At 51.1% G+C, this 18,349-nt stretch overlaps 1 protein-coding gene across 1 annotated transcript in view; it reads left to right on the forward strand.

Moving 5' to 3' along the window:
• Window positions 1–246: 246 nt before the first annotated feature.
• The window catches only part of Ski (SKI proto-oncogene), a 77,694-nt gene continuing 59,591 nt past the window's right edge, over window positions 247–18,349 (forward strand). The window contains exon 1 of the mRNA XM_004657723.2: window positions 247–1,231. Coding sequence (XP_004657780.1) covers window positions 263–1,231 — 969 coding nt within the window. The 5' untranslated portion in view covers window positions 247–262. The remainder of the gene's footprint in view (window positions 1,232–18,349) is intronic.

Here is an 18,349-nt window from a genome sequence, read left to right on the forward strand (position 1 = left end):
CGGGCGCGGCGCGGGGCGCGTGGATGTGGCGCCGGGCCCGGGCGGCGGCGGGCTCCAGCGGCGGGACCCCTTCGCCCCGCCCGCCTTCGCCTTCGCTCCCCCGGGCGAGGCCGAGGCCGCGGCCGTGATCGGCCGGGAGCCGGCGGCGGGGGGCGGCCGGGGCCGCGGCCGCGGACGCCGCCGGGGCGCGCGGGGCGGCGGCGGGGGCCGTGGGGGCCCGGGCGCGCGGGATCGGGAGCGGCCCGGGGAGCCTGATCGCGCCATGGAGGCGGCGGCGGGCGGCCGTGGCGGCTTCCAGCCGCACCCGGGGCTGCAGAAGACGCTGGAGCAGTTCCACCTGAGCTCCATGAGCTCACTGGGCGGCCCGGCCGCCTTCTCGGCACGCTGGGCGCAGGAGGCCTACAAGAAAGAGAGCGCCAAGGAAGCAGGGGCGGCTGCGGTGCCGGCGCCGGTGCCGACGGCCACCGAGCCGCCGCCGGTGCTGCACCTGCCTGCCATCCAGCCGCCGCCGCCTGTGCTACCCGGGCCCTTCTTCATGCCGTCGGACCGCTCCACCGAGCGCTGCGAGACGGTGCTGGAAGGGGAGACCATCTCCTGTTTCGTTGTGGGAGGCGAGAAGCGCTTGTGCTTGCCCCAGATCCTCAACTCGGTGCTGCGCGACTTCTCACTGCAGCAGATCAACTCGGTGTGCGACGAACTGCACATCTACTGTTCACGTTGCACCGCCGACCAGCTGGAGATCCTCAAAGTCATGGGCATTCTGCCCTTCTCCGCGCCCTCGTGCGGGCTCATCACCAAGACGGACGCCGAGCGCCTGTGCAACGCGTTGCTCTATGGTGGCGCCTACCCGCCGCCCTGCAAGAAGGAGCTGGCCGCCAGCCTGGCGCTGGGCCTGGAGCTCAGCGAACGCAGCGTGCGCGTGTACCACGAGTGCTTCGGCAAGTGCAAGGGGTTGCTGGTGCCTGAGCTGTACAGCAGCCCCAGCGCCGCCTGCATACAGTGCCTCGACTGCCGCCTCATGTACCCGCCGCACAAGTTCGTGGTGCACTCGCACAAGGCCCTGGAGAACCGGACCTGCCACTGGGGCTTCGATTCGGCCAACTGGCGGGCCTACATCCTGCTAAGCCAGGACTACACGGGCAAGGAGGAGCAGGCCCGCCTCGGCCGCTGCCTGGACGACGTGAAGGAGAAGTTTGACTACGCTAACAAGTACAAACGGAGGGTGCCCCGGGTGAGTGTCTCTAGGTCTGGGGCTGGCCGGTCGTGTGCAGGGTGGGGCCCCTTCTGGGTTGTGAGCTCTGAGCTCCAAAGGTTGGGATCTGTGGTTAGTACTTCTTGGGATTCGATAGCGCCGCGCAGCTTAGGAGGCCTCGGCCCTCTTACCTTCGGTGCTTGTGCTGAGTACACAGCTAGTGTGTGTAGGTGGGATGTAAAAGGCCTTGCCCAGTTTGGCCTGCCTGAGATGGGTCCAAGAAAGGGACTATTCCAAGCTCCCAGCGGCTAGATCGCCTGGACCCAGGTTGTGAGCTCTAACCTGGTCTCCATTGGCCTTCCATGAAGCCTCTAGATGAGGGTGAAGGTTACTCCCTTTATCCCGGAATACTGACTGACAGGGGTGCCTGCATGTGGTCTCCAGCAGACAGCCTGGTGGTTACTAGGACACAGATACAAATGAAGCCAAGTGTCTCATGTGAGACTTGGCACATCTAGCCCAGTCTCCTGTCTCCCTGGGTCAGATAGAGAGTGAATCCCAGAGTCCCTCGTTTGCGTGGGGCAAGGGCCACGAGTCCTAATCAGCGGCTAATGATCTGTAGTTTATTTGGACTCATCTATTTCCTTCTGTCTTGTTCCTCTTGGGCTTGGTGTGGCGGTCTGCTGTCCCAAGCACTGTTGGACAAGTTGAGGTTCTGGGGCTGTTGATGGCTCTGTGGCAGCCAAAGGTTCAGTAGCATCCAGGTTGGGCCGCTCCTCCTATGTCACTAGGTGCTGAAACCATTCACGGGGTCCACAGGAACTTTCTTTGCACACATTCTGAGAATCTGTAACTTTTAAATATCCAAGCTTATTGAATTGCACACAGAATGCTGCATTGGCTCAGCTATTCTTGGGAGGCCTAATTAATTCAGCTATTGCATCAAACTTTTTTTTTTCTAAATCTGTGAATAGATGCTGCAGCCCGGTTTTCTCTGGGCGCCCCTCCAGCGGAGTGTCAGAGTCATGGGGGGAGGGGCTGAAGAGGGACTGTCTCTTCATTCTGCGGGGGCTGCAGAGAGAGAGAGAGAGAGAGGGAGGGAGGGAGGGAGGGAGAGCGGGAGGGAGGGAGTGTGTGTGTGTGTGTGTGTGTGTGTGTGTACACGCGCCTATGTGTTGTGTGGTGCTTCTAGGCAGCCCAGCGCCTGGTGTAGCTGCTTGCACTGGTGGGGTGGGGAGGTTGCTGGCAGGTCATTTTGGATGGAGAGTTGGCTGTGGGCAGACTGAAGGGTACTCCCTGCTATCAGTGCCTTTCCATTTGGGGTGTCTGCACTTTATCAGCTCATATGGCCTGACAAAGTCACGTGTGTAGCAGTTGTGGTGGGCTTGCTCCCACCACTGTGGAGGTGTGGGACCGACTAGGCTCAGGAAGCTTTCCTGTCCCTTCTCTCTGAGCAAGCACAGAAGATCTTGTCTGAGCTGGGTGTGTCTGTTTTTGTGACTTTTGGGTCATGTGCATTTTTGTGGTCTTTCTGTCTTCCCAGCCTGGGGGTGTGTGTGCAGCAAGGCCCCCTTTGTTCCAGTCGCTTCAGAGATGGGCTGCTGCCATATTCTTCCTTCACTTCAAGCCTTGTGGTTCTGGGAGACTTCAGCTTGATGGGGTTAGAAGGCAGAATGGTGCCCTGAGCCATGGTCATGTGCTTTGATCATTTCCGCCATGGTGTGTAGCTGCCCTTCCCTGTTGAACCCGCCCTAGCAGTGCTCTGACACCTCCTTTGCTGAGTTAAGAGAAATTTCTTGTCACTTGTGTCTCTAGTCCTGCTCAGGCATTGGTGCCTTAGTCGGAATTCCTACGTGTTTGCCAGTTCCTGTGTGCTTCCCTAATAAGGGGTGTTCCCAGTCTGGGGGTGACCCCACACTGCACTAAGTGCTGCTGCTCCTTTGGCTCTGCGACCCTGTAGGTGGGAGTTCTGGCTGGGCTGTCCTCTCTCAGTTCCCCCAGGACAGCCAAGTGCTTGTTTATGCTTGCACCAGGGGCAACATCCAGGAAGGGGTTGTCAGTCCAGTGGGCGTTGGACCCATGCCCTGGACCCTGCCTGTCCTAGGAGTGGCCTGGGAAAGGCCTGCTGACTGGTTCTTCCCACTTGTTTCTTGACAGCTTATTTACTGGATGTTTTGATTTCCTTACTTCTTTAGAGCTGACTCTTAATATTTTTGATCTACTGGGGAGGAGGAACAAAGTGCGTTGGAACTCTGCAGGCAGTGCTGTTCGGGGCTGGCTATTGAAGTGAGTGCCTACTGAGTAGAGTGCCTTCTCTGTGCTTGGGAAGGCTGTACTCTTGCCAGAGGGCCAGGGATCTGTGCTACTGTACACTCATCGTAGGGGAGGTTGGTGGTTTTCCTGAGTCCTTGATGTCACAGTGATTTTTGCTTGCCTTGCTCTGAGGCAGCCTGGTGAAAGTGGTGTCAGTCTGGCTGAGGTGGGGCTGAGGCTCCTGTGGTCAGCTGACTGTGTGAGGACGTGTTTTTAGCTTTGAGCCTGAACACTTGTGCAGGCAGCTGTGCCCGAGACCTTGGCATGTTAGCATTGCTAAGACAGAATGAAGGTTGCTGACCATCCTATGTGATGCCCCCTAATGTCCTGGGGAGACAGGAAAACTTCTCTCTAGTGGTGGTTAGGCCAGCTTCCTACTAGTATAGCTTGGAGAGAAACAGAGGCTGCTTGGTTGTTCACTGAGTCACTCCTAGGGACCGCCCCCTCCCAGGTGTCCTTATGAGCCTCTTACTAGTGAGCCAGTCCTGTTGTAAAACCTCATTGGGTTGCTCTCACATTTTCCACAGTGTCCCTCACTGGATGTGTGACTATGTGCAAGTTGCTTAACCTCTCTGCTTTATTTTTCCTCATGTAAACTGAGGCTTATGCTTTGTTGATCCTCTGTATGCTGTGTGTTAAATGGTCATTTTCCTGTTAGCAACATGAGGATGGGAGCCTCTGAGCCATCTTCTGCCTGGCCGGGTTTCCTGTATTCTTGGGTTGTCTAATAGCAGTTGGGCTTTACACAAAGTTTAGTCTGACAATAATACAACCTCTTCGAAATGAAGATAGTGGCATTTCAAGTTGCCTCATGGCCCTCTTCCTAGGACATGGTTGCTGTGACACAATATCTATCCAAGGATGCCTTCCACACCACCTATAGGCACTGTGCTGCTGCCTGGCCAGAGCAGGGCTGTAGCCTGTGTGTCTGAGAAGTGGGCTGTGGTGGTGCCTGAGGAACTCAGGTCATTTTAAGTTGCTGCACCTCTGTCCTCCAGAGCTTGGGCTCTTAGGATTCCCTTGATAAGGGTGTTCTTTTATTCACTTATTTTTTGGGACAGGGTCTCACCTCCTGAGTGCTGGGATTACAGGTGTGCACAACCATGTTTGCCGTAGATTGCTGTTAAGCTGGGATTGCCACATCTAAATGCCGGGATCCACTTGCCTGAACACCCTCAGGTTTAAATGGTGCTTCCGAGGGTCAACTGTCCTCCAGCTTCCTTTTGAAGAGTGCTCCCTGGGAGCATGTGCTGTGCTGGGTTGTGCTGGGCTTTCTTGGGGTCAGTAGTGATTTCCTTTCCACATGCTTGGGCCAAGGAGGTGGGGTGGTACCTGCACTCTGAAGTCACTAGACCAGGAGCCCCTGCAGATGGACAGGGTCTGCGGGTCTAGGTTGGTACACTTAGGTGGGGCTCCAGGAAGGCTGCAGCCTTCTCAACGGACAGCAGCTGGAGAGTGAGCTCTGGGTTCTGCTCACACCATAGACAGCTGTGTGTGAGTGTGGGTGGGAATGGGGCCTGGTGTGCCATCCTAGCCCTGCCTGCTCCAGGTGTGCCTGCTTCCATTTTGAGGGCGAAGCTTCATAGAGGCTGTTCTCTTGGCATAGCCTCTCTGTCTGTCCATTTGTCCATCCAGGTTCCTGGATTCCTCTGAGAGTTGGTTGGTGCCTTGCCATCTGTGGGTAGCAGGGGCCTTGCCTCTGTCCCCAGCTGCCATACCCCCCAGGCCCACAGTCAGCAGGGAGCTTCCACGAGTAAGGTCATTGACTCTGGCAGTGTTTCTCAACCTCCCTACAGCCAGTTTGTGTAACGTCTGTCTGAAGTGTCGCTAAGGGCAGACAGGATGTTGAGCTTGAGGAAGTCTGGGCTAAGTGTGAACCCAGCCCCACCCTGCAGCCCAGTGTGTGTGTGTGTGGAGGGGGGGGGTTGGGCCAGGTCTGAGCTGCTGCAGCAGTCCCAGGAGGAGGCTGTGGTTCCCAAGATGTCTGGCAGGAGGTGGCCATGACCATGGCTGGACTCTGTGGCAATAATGTGTCTCTTTCTAAGGATTGCGAAAGTTGAGGGAGGGTTTCTCCACTGGAAGAATTATGCAAGTTTCAACTGAAATGTTTTTAAAAACTTTCTTTGTTTTGAGTCAAAACACAGAGGCTAGATTACTTCCGGGAGATCTGAAAGGAGGGGAGCTGCCTTTACACTTCTCTGAGCTGTCAGTCACTGGGCTGGGAAGGGGGTCACTGGTTTGGGAGCTAGTTGCTATCCAAATTGGGGTTGGGGTTATATACTGTTCCTTGGTGTCCTGACATGTTTGGGAGGAGATTTTGGTCAATGTCCATTGCACATGCTTATAGCACCCCAAGGAGGGTCCTATGATGCCACTTTGCCAGCATGAACACAGCATGATTGCCCCTACCTTTTCTGATGCTGGTCCCTCCTGTAGACCAGGTGTTGTGCTGCTAACTTTGCTCCCCATCTAGTTTATCTTGGGTCACCTTCTGAAGTACCTACCTCTCCATGGGTGTAGTGGAGTAAAGGGGCTGAATGCTCCTTTCTGTGTAGACAAGAGGCTCTGCAAGAGCTGTGCCCTTGAGCATGTGTGTTGCCTGTAGATCTCTAGTGTCCAGACTCGCTGCTTATGTCCTCTTTTTTTTGAAGCTGGAGACCAAGATGTGGATGAGTTTTTCTGAGACTGAGATAGTAGTAATATCCAGACCAAATGTACTGTTTGGGTTGATAGAGCATCCAGAAGCAAGAAGAGACCAGGTGCACTGTTTGTGGCCTGCAGGGCACACATGTTTCTGGTTACACAGTGATATTAAAAAATGTCCCATGTACCACTTTGGCCTTCATTTCTTTGTCCATTCTTTTGAGTTGTCTTTGTGTTGGAGTGGAAACATACAGGGATCTTGATAGGAGCCTGAAATCACCCACAATCTGTCTTGGTATTTGGCATTTGTGCTATCTATGATTTTACTCTTTTGACTTCTAAAATTGAAAGGATGCTGTGGCTTTAGTGACACTGGGAAGTTTTAAGGTGTAGCAGCTTGGCCTACTCTGCTGTTCGTGTTGTGGGAGCCCCTGTGTTCTGTCTCTGGGGAACGGGTGTGTGGTTTGCTTTTGGCCTCATGGGGCTGGGTGAGGGCTTGATCACAGCTGGGCAGCCATGGGGAGCGACTCAGTGAGTGTAACCACTGTTGGCAGGGCTTCCAGCAGCCCAGGTCTATCTGACTGGGAGGGGAGGGAAGGTTGGGTGGAAGCTTCCTTTGTGTCCTTACTTTGCCCATCCATCCATCCCATTGTTGCTTTGAAGGTATTCCCCTCACGTCTGGCTTGGGGATGCCTGGACCCCGTGCTTCCACGTTGGAGTGCTCAGAAAGCTCTGGAATGTTTCCCTTGGCTTGGCTGTGAGTGCTGATGTTCTTCCCAGCCCTCTGTGTGCTGACTGTGGCTTCCGCTGGAACGTCCGCTGGTCACTTTGAAAGAAGCGGCTCTTGTTTGGCATGGCTTCCTGCAATTCCCACTGCACTGCCTCTTTCAGGAAAATTTAGTGGCCTTGTGGGCAGCATGAGTGTTGGGAGGGCAGTCATTTGCTGTCCCCTTCATGTCAGGAGGTGAAATGTTTTGTGGAGACTTGTAGGATGAATGGTGGAGCTGACCTAATTAATATGTGGCTCTCCCCCTTCTTGACTTTTAGCTGTGTATGGGTGACAGTGGCAGGGACACTATATGAAGTGATGGTTGGGGTGTGTGTGAAGTTGATCCAGGACAGGCTGACCAACTTAGTGTGAGGAGTCATAGGCCTGCACCTCAGGCAAGACCAGTGCATGTCCTGAGGCATATGATACTTACTATCTCACTGTGGACACATTTGGCCCATCTCTGGACCCACTTGTGGCACCCTGGTGCTGTTCCACATGGTGCTGTGGTTCCTTGAAGCTGTGGCTGCTGGTCTCCATACACTGTCTGCTTAATGGTCCCTTTGCTGCCAAGTCACTTCTGTGATTATGAGAGCCATTGCCAGCAAAGTCAGGTGTTTCTGCTAATTGTGTTGTTGTCTGCCCACAAGTCTGTGACTGGAGCAGGAAGTGGCTGTCTTCCTTATAGACCCTGCAGCCTGCATTAGACACTGCTGATCCCCTTGTCGGGAAGGCCAGTTTTGTGTATGGTTGCTGGTAGAGTCCTTGTGGGCTCGTCACTGAAAGTAACAAGGGAATGTCTTTGTTTTGACTATGAAGTGCGGGCTTTCGCCTGTAGACAGAATTTCTTGGAGTCTGTTTTTAAAGATGAGGCCAATTAAGTTCCTCCTACTGTATTGTGGTGTCCTTCCTTGAGGTGCAGGTAAAGCTGGTCAGGTAGCAAGCTCCTTCTCCAGGATATGTGAGGAGACTTTGTCCCTGAGTGTCCTCAGCTACAGGAGGTAGGGGTGTGACCCACAAGAGCTGGAGCCCTTCAAGAGGCTGATGTGCTTACACATGAGCCCTCCTGCTGCCCGTGTTTAGTGGCATCTGGGGCTTCTCTGTACCATGCGTTGTGCCAGAGCCAGCTTGGTGGTTACCTTCTGGTGTGGCGATTGTGCAGTGAAGGCAGTCTGAGGGTGGCATCCCTGACTCTCCCTTCCCTACTGGCTCCAGGGGCTTGTGTGTAAGGCAGCATCAGCCTCCAGTGGAGAAGGGAATGCAGACTTTTCTTGGAGAGCAACTTTTCTTCCCCTTTTCAGTTTAAACTGGATGTTTGTTTAGCAAGCCAGTGCAGCCTACACACCAGAGAAAAACTGGGAGTGAGCTGACCTGGAAGTGTAGAGCAGAGCAGTGGTACCTGTGTGTGGTGGGGGAGGGGAACAATAAGCCAGTGGCCCACTGGCCACCCTGGCATCTGCCACAAAGTTTGCTTTGGACCCTGCTGCCTTGGAAGATTGGCCCTGTTTGGATCTCACTTGTGCATAGGACAGGCTGCTCTTGATGTCTCGGCCTCTAGTGCTCCAGTGCTGTTTAGGCCTCTGTGCTTTGTTTTCTTCATGCCGTTTCTGACACCCAGAAGTGGCATAGTGGGACTTCCACTGAGGGGCTTGACATTTTTCCTTTTGGACAGGGTGTTGCAGTGTAACCCAGGCTGGTCCTGAACTTGAGGTGATCGTGCTTGAGCCTCCCAAATTCTGGGATTACAGTCAGGCACTTCCATACTTGTTTGATGTGTTTGCTTGTTGAAGGTGAGTAGAGGGGTCTGGACTCTGACCTCTGGTGGAGCAGGAGGACAACCAGGCTAGAAGATGGGCATCTGGGCCACACTGACAAGCTGTGTACAAGCATATGTGTCTGTATGTGGTGCTGAGGGTTTGATTAACCTCTGGACCAGCAGAGGACTAAGATGCACATTGGAATCTGCAGTCCCTGTCCTGGGCCACGACAGAATCTCTGTGCAGCTCTGGGAGATTCTGCTGTTCTCCCCCCCACACTTGAGGCCTAGACGTATTTGGCCCTCTTGAGATGGGGGCCTGAGTGGGAAATGCTCAGACCTCACCTGGTTGACATAATGTTCTGAGACCTCAACTGTGTCCTTATTGGGTGCTTATGGGGACACTCCTTGTCATACTGCTGTGGCCACCACCTGGTGCTTGATCTGTTGGCTGCCTTAGCTCTGCCTCACCTGCTGCCTCCTGCTTCCTGGTGTTGCAACCGTGTTGCCCAAACCATTAAAAAAATTATACTCCCAAGTTGAATGATATGCAAATGTAGTCAATTAAGCGAGGGGATTTTAATTAGCAGTTTAAGTTCATGTGTGAAGTGCCTTGCCTTAATTACTTGACAGTTTTGTTGTAAATTTGCTAAGTTTTTTTTTTTTTGCAGAACTATCAAAACTGTGATTTTTTTTTTTTTAAAGCATCCTTGTATGCAGTAAGTGTTGCCCAGCTTGTCTGACCCTAGTGGGTTTCATCTTAATTTATAAAGCTCTTTTAAACTGTGAAAACACGGGACCTCATGGGTTGTCTCATGGGTCAACTTGATGTAGCTTAGGGAATTAGGCCACATTCCTTGGTCTCCCAGTGCTGGCTGGCAGAGCCTATAGCCCGGGCTCCCCTGGTGGGTGACTGGAAGAACTTTCCTCTCAATTTGGGCCTGATGCTAATGAAGGGCATGTGTTCTGCCTCGGGACTGCTGGATGCCTGGAATGGAGTTGGGAGGATTGGAGCCAGCCCTTAGCACCATTGATTGGCCTGAGGATCCACTGTGTCTTGTTAGCCAAAGTCCCCGATGCTTGTACTTGGCTATCTTTGGACATTTGTTTTCAGAGCCTTGGGCTACAGTTCCACTTGAGATGTGAGAATTCCTTTTGTGTTTCTTTTTTCTTTTTGAGGTAGGTTCTTGACCTGGAATTTACTCTGTAGTCTCAGGCTGGTCTCTTGACTCACAGTGGTCCTACCTTGGCCTTCTGAGAGCTGAAATTAAAAGCATGCACTGGTGAGAATTCCTAATTTTGAAGTTTGCCTGGTTACATGAGCACCTTCAGGCTAGTAACATTTTTTCCTCATTCTTTTGAGCCTTAGAGAGGTTTGCATGACGCTGGTGGGGTCCAGATAAGGCCTGCCTGTGTCCTGGCCCTATTTGCCATCTGCCCTTTCCAGCCTCTGGGCCTGGATCCTACCACCCTCTCTGCCAGGATGTTTGAGTGTGGACCGGGTGGTTGGATTTCGAATCTGCTTTTGGGCTAGGGAGATGGCTCAGCAGTTAAAGGGGCTTGCTTGCAAAGTCTGCTGGTCTGGGTTTGATTTCCCCTGTACTCATGTAAAGCCAGACATACAAAGTGGCACATGCGTCTGGAGTTGTTTTGCAGTGGGTAAGAGGCCCTGGTGTGGCCATATGCTCTCCCTTCTCTCAAATAATAAAATTAATAAAAAAGAAGTTGCTTTAATGTGCTTGCTGCTATTAAAGTCATCTCTGTATAGGGGTGACCTCTCTGGTTTGGTGTCCCTTGAATTTAATAATAGTTATGGTCTTGTGGGACTACTACTGAGCAGGTGGTCTGTCAGGCTGAAATGTTAGCGTGTGGTATAGGACTTGAAGCCTTAGTGTAGGTAGGAGGGTTTTTTGTTTTTTTTTTTAAATTTTCATTTGGACTGGGGCTGTAGCTCATTTAATAGAGTGCTTGCCTACTGTGCATGAAGCTCTGGGTTTGATTCCCCAGGAGTGCATAAAGCCAGTGTGGTAATACATGTTTGTAAAACCACACTCTCAGGAGGTGGGAACAGGAAGATTAGAAGTTCAAGTTCAACCTTGGGTTTCATGGAGTTTGAGGCCAGTCTGGAATACATGAAGCTCTGTGTCAAAAAAAAATTTTTTTTTAAGGTTTGAATTGTGGTTTTGGGAGGAGGTAATTTAGCGACTCTTATGTGAAGGTCTCTAGCTTTTTTCTCTGATAAGTCTACTTCATTCTGTGGATTGAAGTTGGTGGGCCAGGACTCAGCAGGGTGTCCTGGCAATGTACAATATTATGTCCAGTGTTCTGCTTTGTTCTGGGGGGGAGGGGGTCTTAGCCTTCTGAGAACTTAGCCAGTGAAGCTCCTGGGAGGGTGGACTAGCACAGGAGGTGGTGGTGAGTATGAGGGGTGCAGAAGGGGTGGGAGCCGCACCTGGGTGGGTGTCACCCTCATCCATTTGTGTATAAGGCAGGGAGGCTTTATGAAGAGAACATGGTTGTGGTTAGGAGAAATCGGATCCTCTGACTGGCAGTGTATCAGGTAGTTTCCAAAAGCAAATGACTGTGAGAGGAGCTGAGCCACTCCCCCTACCTGGCTCTCCTGTCAGATGCGGCCACTGTGCTGGTGCATGGAGAAACTTGTAGGACTGGCCTATTGGGCAAGACTTATGGGGTAATTGAGGCCCACAGGGCATAGTCAGTGGGTTTTATGATGTAGGGTTCTTGAACTTAAAAGGGACTGTCCATTACTAAAAGCAAAGTGGAGTTGTGAGAAGTGAAGTCCTCTTATTAGATAGACCACCATAGATCCTATAAAGGAACTTGAGGGTATGGTGCATCTTTGGGGCCTGACCACCTGTGCTCCTTGCTGTAGACTTTGTTGCCAGGGGGTTGGGGAGCTACAGCATCCTATTTTCATTCATCAGGTAAAGGCTAAGAGCATTAGAAGCACAGGCTGGAGGCCATCTGTGGTTACTTTTGCCATTCCTGGTTCCTCTTGCCTCCTTGGAGAGATGGCCCCTTTTCTTCGCCTCTTTTTGAAGTGTAGCCCTGTACAGCTCTGACCTAGAGCAGGTGGAGCTCCCTAGCTGTGAGCCTTTTCTGCTGTGCCCAGACCCCTGAGGGTCTTGGGTGCTCTGGGTGACCATTAGTGAGGGTTTGTGGAAACTCCAAGGCTACCCATGTACCTAACCTGTGCTCTTTCAGCTTTAGCTTTTAGGAAAGGACCCCTGTGCTCTCCAGAGGACCCTCATGGGTATGAGTCTTTCATTGTCATTATAAACTTGGAGCTTGAGTGTGTCTGTGGATTTGTAAACATGCAGTTTTATGTGAGGACTTTCAGGCTTACACAGAAGTCAAGAGTGTACCACTCAAGTGCCTATCAGCAGCTCATTTTGCTTCATCTTACTTCCTCTTCTTTTTCTTTCTTTTTTCCTCCCCTCCCCTCCTCTCCCCTTCTGTTTTTCGAGGTAGGGACTCACTCTAGCTCAGGCTGACCAAGAATTCACTATGTAGTCTCAGGGTGGCCTGGAACTCACGGGGCTTCTCCTGCCTCTGCCTCCTGAGTGCTGGGATTAAAGGTGTGAGCTACCACACCAGACCTTTTTTTTTTTTTTTTTTTTGGCATGTGTGCGCATGCCCTATGTGCTCTTCTGCCTGTCCTTTTTTTTTTAAAGTGTCTGGCAAGTCCCCCCCCACCCCCAGGTCGGGTCTCACTCTAGCTCAGGCTGACCTGGAATTCGCTATGTATTCTCGGTGGCCTTGGACTCATGGTAATCCTCCTACCTCTGCTTCCCGAGTGCTGGGATTAAAGGCGTGTGCCACCACGCCTGGCTGCAAGGTTTATCAAAGAAAAATTTTACATGGTTTACTTTTCACCAGTCTGCTCTGGCATGCTTCTAATAATGTAGAATCACCTGGATCAATGATAGACAGTGTGCATACTCTAGTATTTATCACATGCTGTGCCCAATTCAATATTATTACCATCACACCTGCCTCCTTTTTAAAGAATATTTTATTTATTTATTTGAGAGAGAAAAGCAGAGAGAGTGTGAGATGGAGAGAGACAGAGAATGGATGTGCAGGGCCTCCAACCACTGCAAATGAACTCTAGATACATGTGCTGTGTATCTCTGGCTTACATGGGTTCTGGGGAATCAAACCTGGGTCCTTTGGCTTTTCAGGCAGGCTCCTTAACTGCTAAGCCATCTCCCCAGCCCAGTGTTTCCCTTTAAAGCTGAGCAAAATTCTGTCATGGATATATTACATACTCCTTTCCCATGCATCTGCCAATGGATTCTTAGGGCTGCTTCTACCTCCTGGCTTTTCTGTGACTATCCTAACAGATGTAAGGTGGAACCTTTGGAGGTCACAGTTGCATTTCCCTGATGATGGGGGAGCATCCTGTCATGTGTTGCCTGGCCGTGTCCATTCAGGTCTCTTTTTCCATTATAAGTTAGGTTTTCCCCCTACCCCCACAAGGAAGAGTCTCTCTGTAGCCCAGGCTGGCCTGACACTCACTCTTAGTCCCAGGCTGACCTGGAACTCATGGAGATCCTCCTGCCTCTGCATCCTGAGTGCTGGGACTAAAGGCGTGCACCACCACAATTGACTTGCTTGAGGTTTTGTTTTAGTTGTTGTCTTAACCTATTTTGTATTAGTCATTTCTTCCAGAGTGTGCCATGGTTTACCCATCGTCCTCTTACCAATAGGACATCTCATTTATCCCCTATGTATTATTAGCAGGCAGGACCATCTCTAATCTGGATTCATCTGTGTCAAGGGGACCCTGTGCCTCAGTGCCCAAGATGGTCGGTCTACAACTGTCAATTCTGTGTCCCTACACTGTCAGTGGCTGGGGCTCACAGGGTTTCTGCTTGTTGTGGAACTTAGGTGACAGGCTGGGAGCACAGACTTGAAAGGTGGCAGGAGGCAGGCAGGCTTGAGCCTGCAGTGACATGTGAGAATGTACAGTGGGCTGCTTTTGCCTCCTCAGAGGCCTGGAGGCCTATGTGTGAATCATGAAATGGATGTGTGCCCTGGCAAAAAGGAAAGGCTCCAAGGGCTGCTGGTGAGCTTGCCACCTTGTACCTTCTTTCTGGTTTTTCAGGGTAGGGTCTCGCTTTAGACCAGGCTGACCTGGAATTTACTTTGTAGTCTCAGGCTGGCCTCGAACTCAAGGTGATCCTCAAACCTTTGCCTCTTAAGTGCTGGGGTTAAAGGTGTGCACCACCACATCCTGCATCATGTACCTTCCTTTAGCCCAGGCTGACCTAAGTCTCAGGGTGGCCTCAAACTCATGGTGATCCTCCTTGATCCATCTACCTCTGCTTCCCGAGTGCTGGGTCATGTACCTTCTTGCTTGCTCTGAAACCTGTGTCTTGGCTGTGTTCTGGAGAAAGTGCTTTAAGAAAAAAGGCAGTCTCACAAGAGCATACTTATCACCACACAGGTCTGCATTCCTTCCTTTGTAATAATGTCCACTGAATATGGGCTACCTGTGGACCCAGCAAGTTGCTATTCTTGTGGCCACTCTGTAAGGACCACCTTAGCTCAGTCTCTTCCAGAAAATGGGAGAGGAGCACTGGGCTTTAGGAAGGAGCTGGCTATGGCCCCTCTCCTCCCCTCCCTGTTGGGCTCCCACCTCCAGATGCCATTTCTGGTTAGAACTTCTGTGCACCTGCCCCATCATCAGAGCTGTTCAACAGGGCATCTTGTCCCATGCTTGGCTGTTGGTTCCAGGGAGGCTGTATGTGATGGGTGGTCTTGATGGGTTATATTTGTTGTTGGGCTCCAACACTGACAAAGTAGGAAGTCTTGTGTGTGTGAGTTTTAGTGACCAATAGATTTAAAGGGCATGCTTTTGGGGACCTGGTAAGAAGCCCCTTTGTTTCTTCCCTGGAGCCTGACAAGCCTAGCCAGCTGTGTCTCCAAGGCAGCAGGGCCTTTAGAACTTGTGGGGGCAGCTTCTGGGGCTTGTACAGGCAGTGCCCATGGCACCCTGGCTCCCATTCCCAGGGTTGTGCTGCCCAAGCTGATGACTGATTCAGCCGGGCCAGCAGCCATTCCTAGTTTTGGTTTCTAAATGCCTGTGTTGGTCTCTTGCATCTGAGCAGGTCTGCCCTGGAAGCCTAGTTCCTGGCTGACTTGACCTGGACCTTTTGTTAGCTGTTGAATATTAATGAGTGGGGCTGGGGGAGGTCAGGCTGGAGGCTCTTGAAAAGAAGGCCCTTGCTTTTTGTTTTGCAAATATCACTTGGGACCCCTGCTCCTCAGTGGGGGTGATGCTACTGGTTGGATTCAAAAGGCTGGCTTGGGACCTCCAGTGGGATGGGTAGCCTTTGACCCACGGCAGGGAAGGTGGCTCTTTATGTTTAGGTTTAAAGAAAGGGAGGGTTGGTAGAGAGGGCAGCACCTTTTCACCTGCCTTGGCCTATAGTGGCCCTTGGTGAAGTGAAAGTCACCTCTCTGTCATCCAGGACTAGGTTTGATTCTTCCTTCCCCATGAGTGCTGTGGCTCAACAGTTTTTTTTTTTTTTTTTTTTTTTTTGTGCTAGGCCTTGGTTTTTCTGTGGACCCCAGTTTTTTCATTTGTACCAGGGTAGTTATATAGATCTGTGGAGATGTAGACAATACTGTGCTGTGTAGTATCTTGAAGACCTTTAGGGCTGTTGCTATTTATTTAGGAGAGGCAGCTGAGCCTCACAAGCCATCTCAGGAGCACATAGCTGGCCGAGTGCCAGCGATATGACCCACAGCCAGCTGGGCCAGTTGGTCACTATGGACACTAGCAGGTGCTGTGATGAGACACATGGAGAGCACTAGGCAGCCAGGAAGGCTACCAGACCAAAGTCTCTTCTGCACATTTGGGCTGCTGGTGGTTCTTGGTGCCACAAGGCATCAGCCACCCCTGAGTGTCTGCTCTCAGTTTGTGTCCTTGGTGGGTTGTGAGGATTGTGCACTTGGGACTTGCATATGTTATGATACTTGGGCCATTGATGTCCTTGCAGGTGGGGGCAGGCACAGGCACATGATGAGGATATTGTGGAGCTCTGGGGTCTAGCCAAGCATAGGTGTTGCTGGGCCCTGTTTCTGGTAAAGGGAATGATTTCTGTGCTGAATTCAGATGGCATTGGAAAGTTTCAGAGCTGGGATTATATGTAGGATGTATCTCTGATGTGCAGCCTCTTGACAACTCAAGAGCAGTGGTCTCGGAAATGTCCGTGCATGGTCTGCGTGGAGCAAGACACTTGTGTGGATAACTGTCCTGGAAATACGGGTTCCTACTACAGTGCGACTGGCAGCTTCAGGAGAGAGCAAAGCCCCTGGTGCCAAGTTCTAGATGGATTGTAGGGACCTGCTCTCCTGCCAACTTTCTGTGTAGGTCTACAGCATATTAGAGTATTGATTCCTGAGCTGGCATTTGAAATTTTTTTGTTTGACTTTTACTTTTTTTTTTTTCCCCCAGAGGTAGGGTCTAGCTCAGGCTGACATGAAATTCACTTCTGTAGCCCCTAACTGCTCTCAAGCTCACAGAAATCTTCCTGTTTCTGCCTCCTGGGGGCTGGGATTTAAGGCATGTGCCACCACACTGGCTTTAAAAAGATTTTACCTGGAATTCACTGTGTAGTCTCAGGGTGGACTCAAACTCTCAGAGATCCTCCTACCTCTGCCTTCTGAGTGCTGGGATTAAAGGCATGCACTACCACGCTTGCCTTAAAAAAATATATATTTTTAAAAATATTTAATATCATTTATTTATTTATGAGAAAAGAGAGAGAATATGAATGGGAGTGTCAGGGCCTCTAAGCCACTGCAAATGAACACCAGATGCACGTGCCACCTTGTGCATCTGGTTTTATGTGGGTCCTTAGGCTTTGCTGGCAAGAGCCCTAACTGCTGAACCATCTGTCTCTTCAGCCCTTAAGATATTTTATTATGTATTTGTATGTGTGCACATGCATGTGAGTATTAAGGTCTCGCCACTGCAAACACATACCAGATGCATGCACCAGCTTTGAGTCTGCCTTTATATGGGTGCTGGGGGATTGAACAAGCAAGTACCTTTAGCCATCACCCCAGTCCTTGTTTGCCTTGAGGCAGGGTCTCCTCCTAGCACAGTCTGACCTGGAACTCATTCTGTAGACCAGGCTGGTCTGGAATTCATCATGATTTCTCCTACCTCAGCCTCCCAAAGTGCTGGGAGTTAAAGGCATGGGGCTACCACGCCTGACTGAGATCTGTTTTTATAGCCAGGGTTTGTTACAGTTGAGAAAACTGGGAATTTTTACAGTTTGGTGTTGTGCTGCCATTTCAGTTGTGCCTTAAGAAAAACTGCTGAATGCCTTCCATGTAAAGCATCATTGTTAAGCTTTGCTTGGCCATCATTGGGCCCTGATGTCTCCTCTTGTGTATCATGGGGAGTAACTGCTGCTGTCCCAGGTGTGCTGAGCCAAGGTTCTGCGAGGAGGAGGTTGTCTTCTTGGTGAACCTGCTTGTCCTTGGTTTAGGAATTTTTGTTTTGAAAAACCTTGAAATAGTTTTGATAACCCATGGTGAACGTAGTGTGCTAGGATCAGAATTTGCCTGTGCTGTGCTCCACCTGCGTCTTCATCCTCCATGTGATTGTTTCTTTGTAGTTTTAGGGTCATCAGTGCAGAGCAAATATTATAGGCAGTGTCTTTCTTAAACCGTCAATGATGACAAGGGCATGTGACCAAGTGTAGCAGGCTTCCCCTCCCACTGCCTGCCAGTGCCATAGGAATTCTCATCTGTCCAGGCTCTGTCCTATGGCCCCACATCTCTTGTGAGCCTTGTTACGCCAGGTGTGTAGGGACTCAGTGCCACTTGAGGTATTTTGAGCATAGCCCTGCAGACACAGTATACTCTCTCTCTCCTTGGGAGTCTTTTCCATTGGTGGTTAATAAGTAACCCTTGGGGAGACTTTCAACTCATGTATCCTCTGTCCCTGTAAACTTTCTCCCAGTGGGTGACAGGCCTTTGTGATCCTGTGTAACCTAGTCATACTGACCTCAAGGTGTGGCATTCTGCTGCTTAGAGTATGTGTCCTCCTACCGCACCGCAGTTTACAGTCCATTTTTGTCATTTTGATGCCCGTATGGTCTGTCTCTGGCCACCCCTGGTGTTTTAGAAAACAAGCAAAGCTCATCACCTGTAGGTACTAGATGCTCTTGTTTTACGCTATACTGTGAGCTCACTTCTGAGTGGGAGGCTAGATGGTTTAACTCCTTGAGGCTCGTCTTCAGATATGGACACTGTCTACTCCCCATTGAAGCCCCTGCAGCCTCCACAGGGACTGCCATCCATAGGCACTATCATCCATGAGGGCTGATGCCAGGCTATTGAGAGAGCCTGTATTTTGTTGCTGCTGAAGCACAGGTTACTGACACATTCTGAAGTCTCCATCACCAAGTTTGGGTTGTGCGGATGGCTTTCTCTAGAAAAATGAGTGACAGATACTCGGCCTGTGACTGTTGGTTGTCTTCCCATTCTTTTTTTTTTTTTTTCCCTGATGTAGGGTCTCACTGTAGCTCAGGCTGACCTGGAATACACTATGTAGTCTCAAGGTGGTCTCCCGAACTCACAGCGATCCTCCTACTTCTGCCTCCCAAGTGCTAGGATTAAAGGCGTGCGC

This window comes from Jaculus jaculus, chromosome 5 (assembly GCF_020740685.1).
Source record: "Jaculus jaculus isolate mJacJac1 chromosome 5, mJacJac1.mat.Y.cur, whole genome shotgun sequence".
In the NCBI taxonomy this organism is placed as follows: domain Eukaryota; kingdom Metazoa; phylum Chordata; class Mammalia; order Rodentia; family Dipodidae; genus Jaculus; species Jaculus jaculus.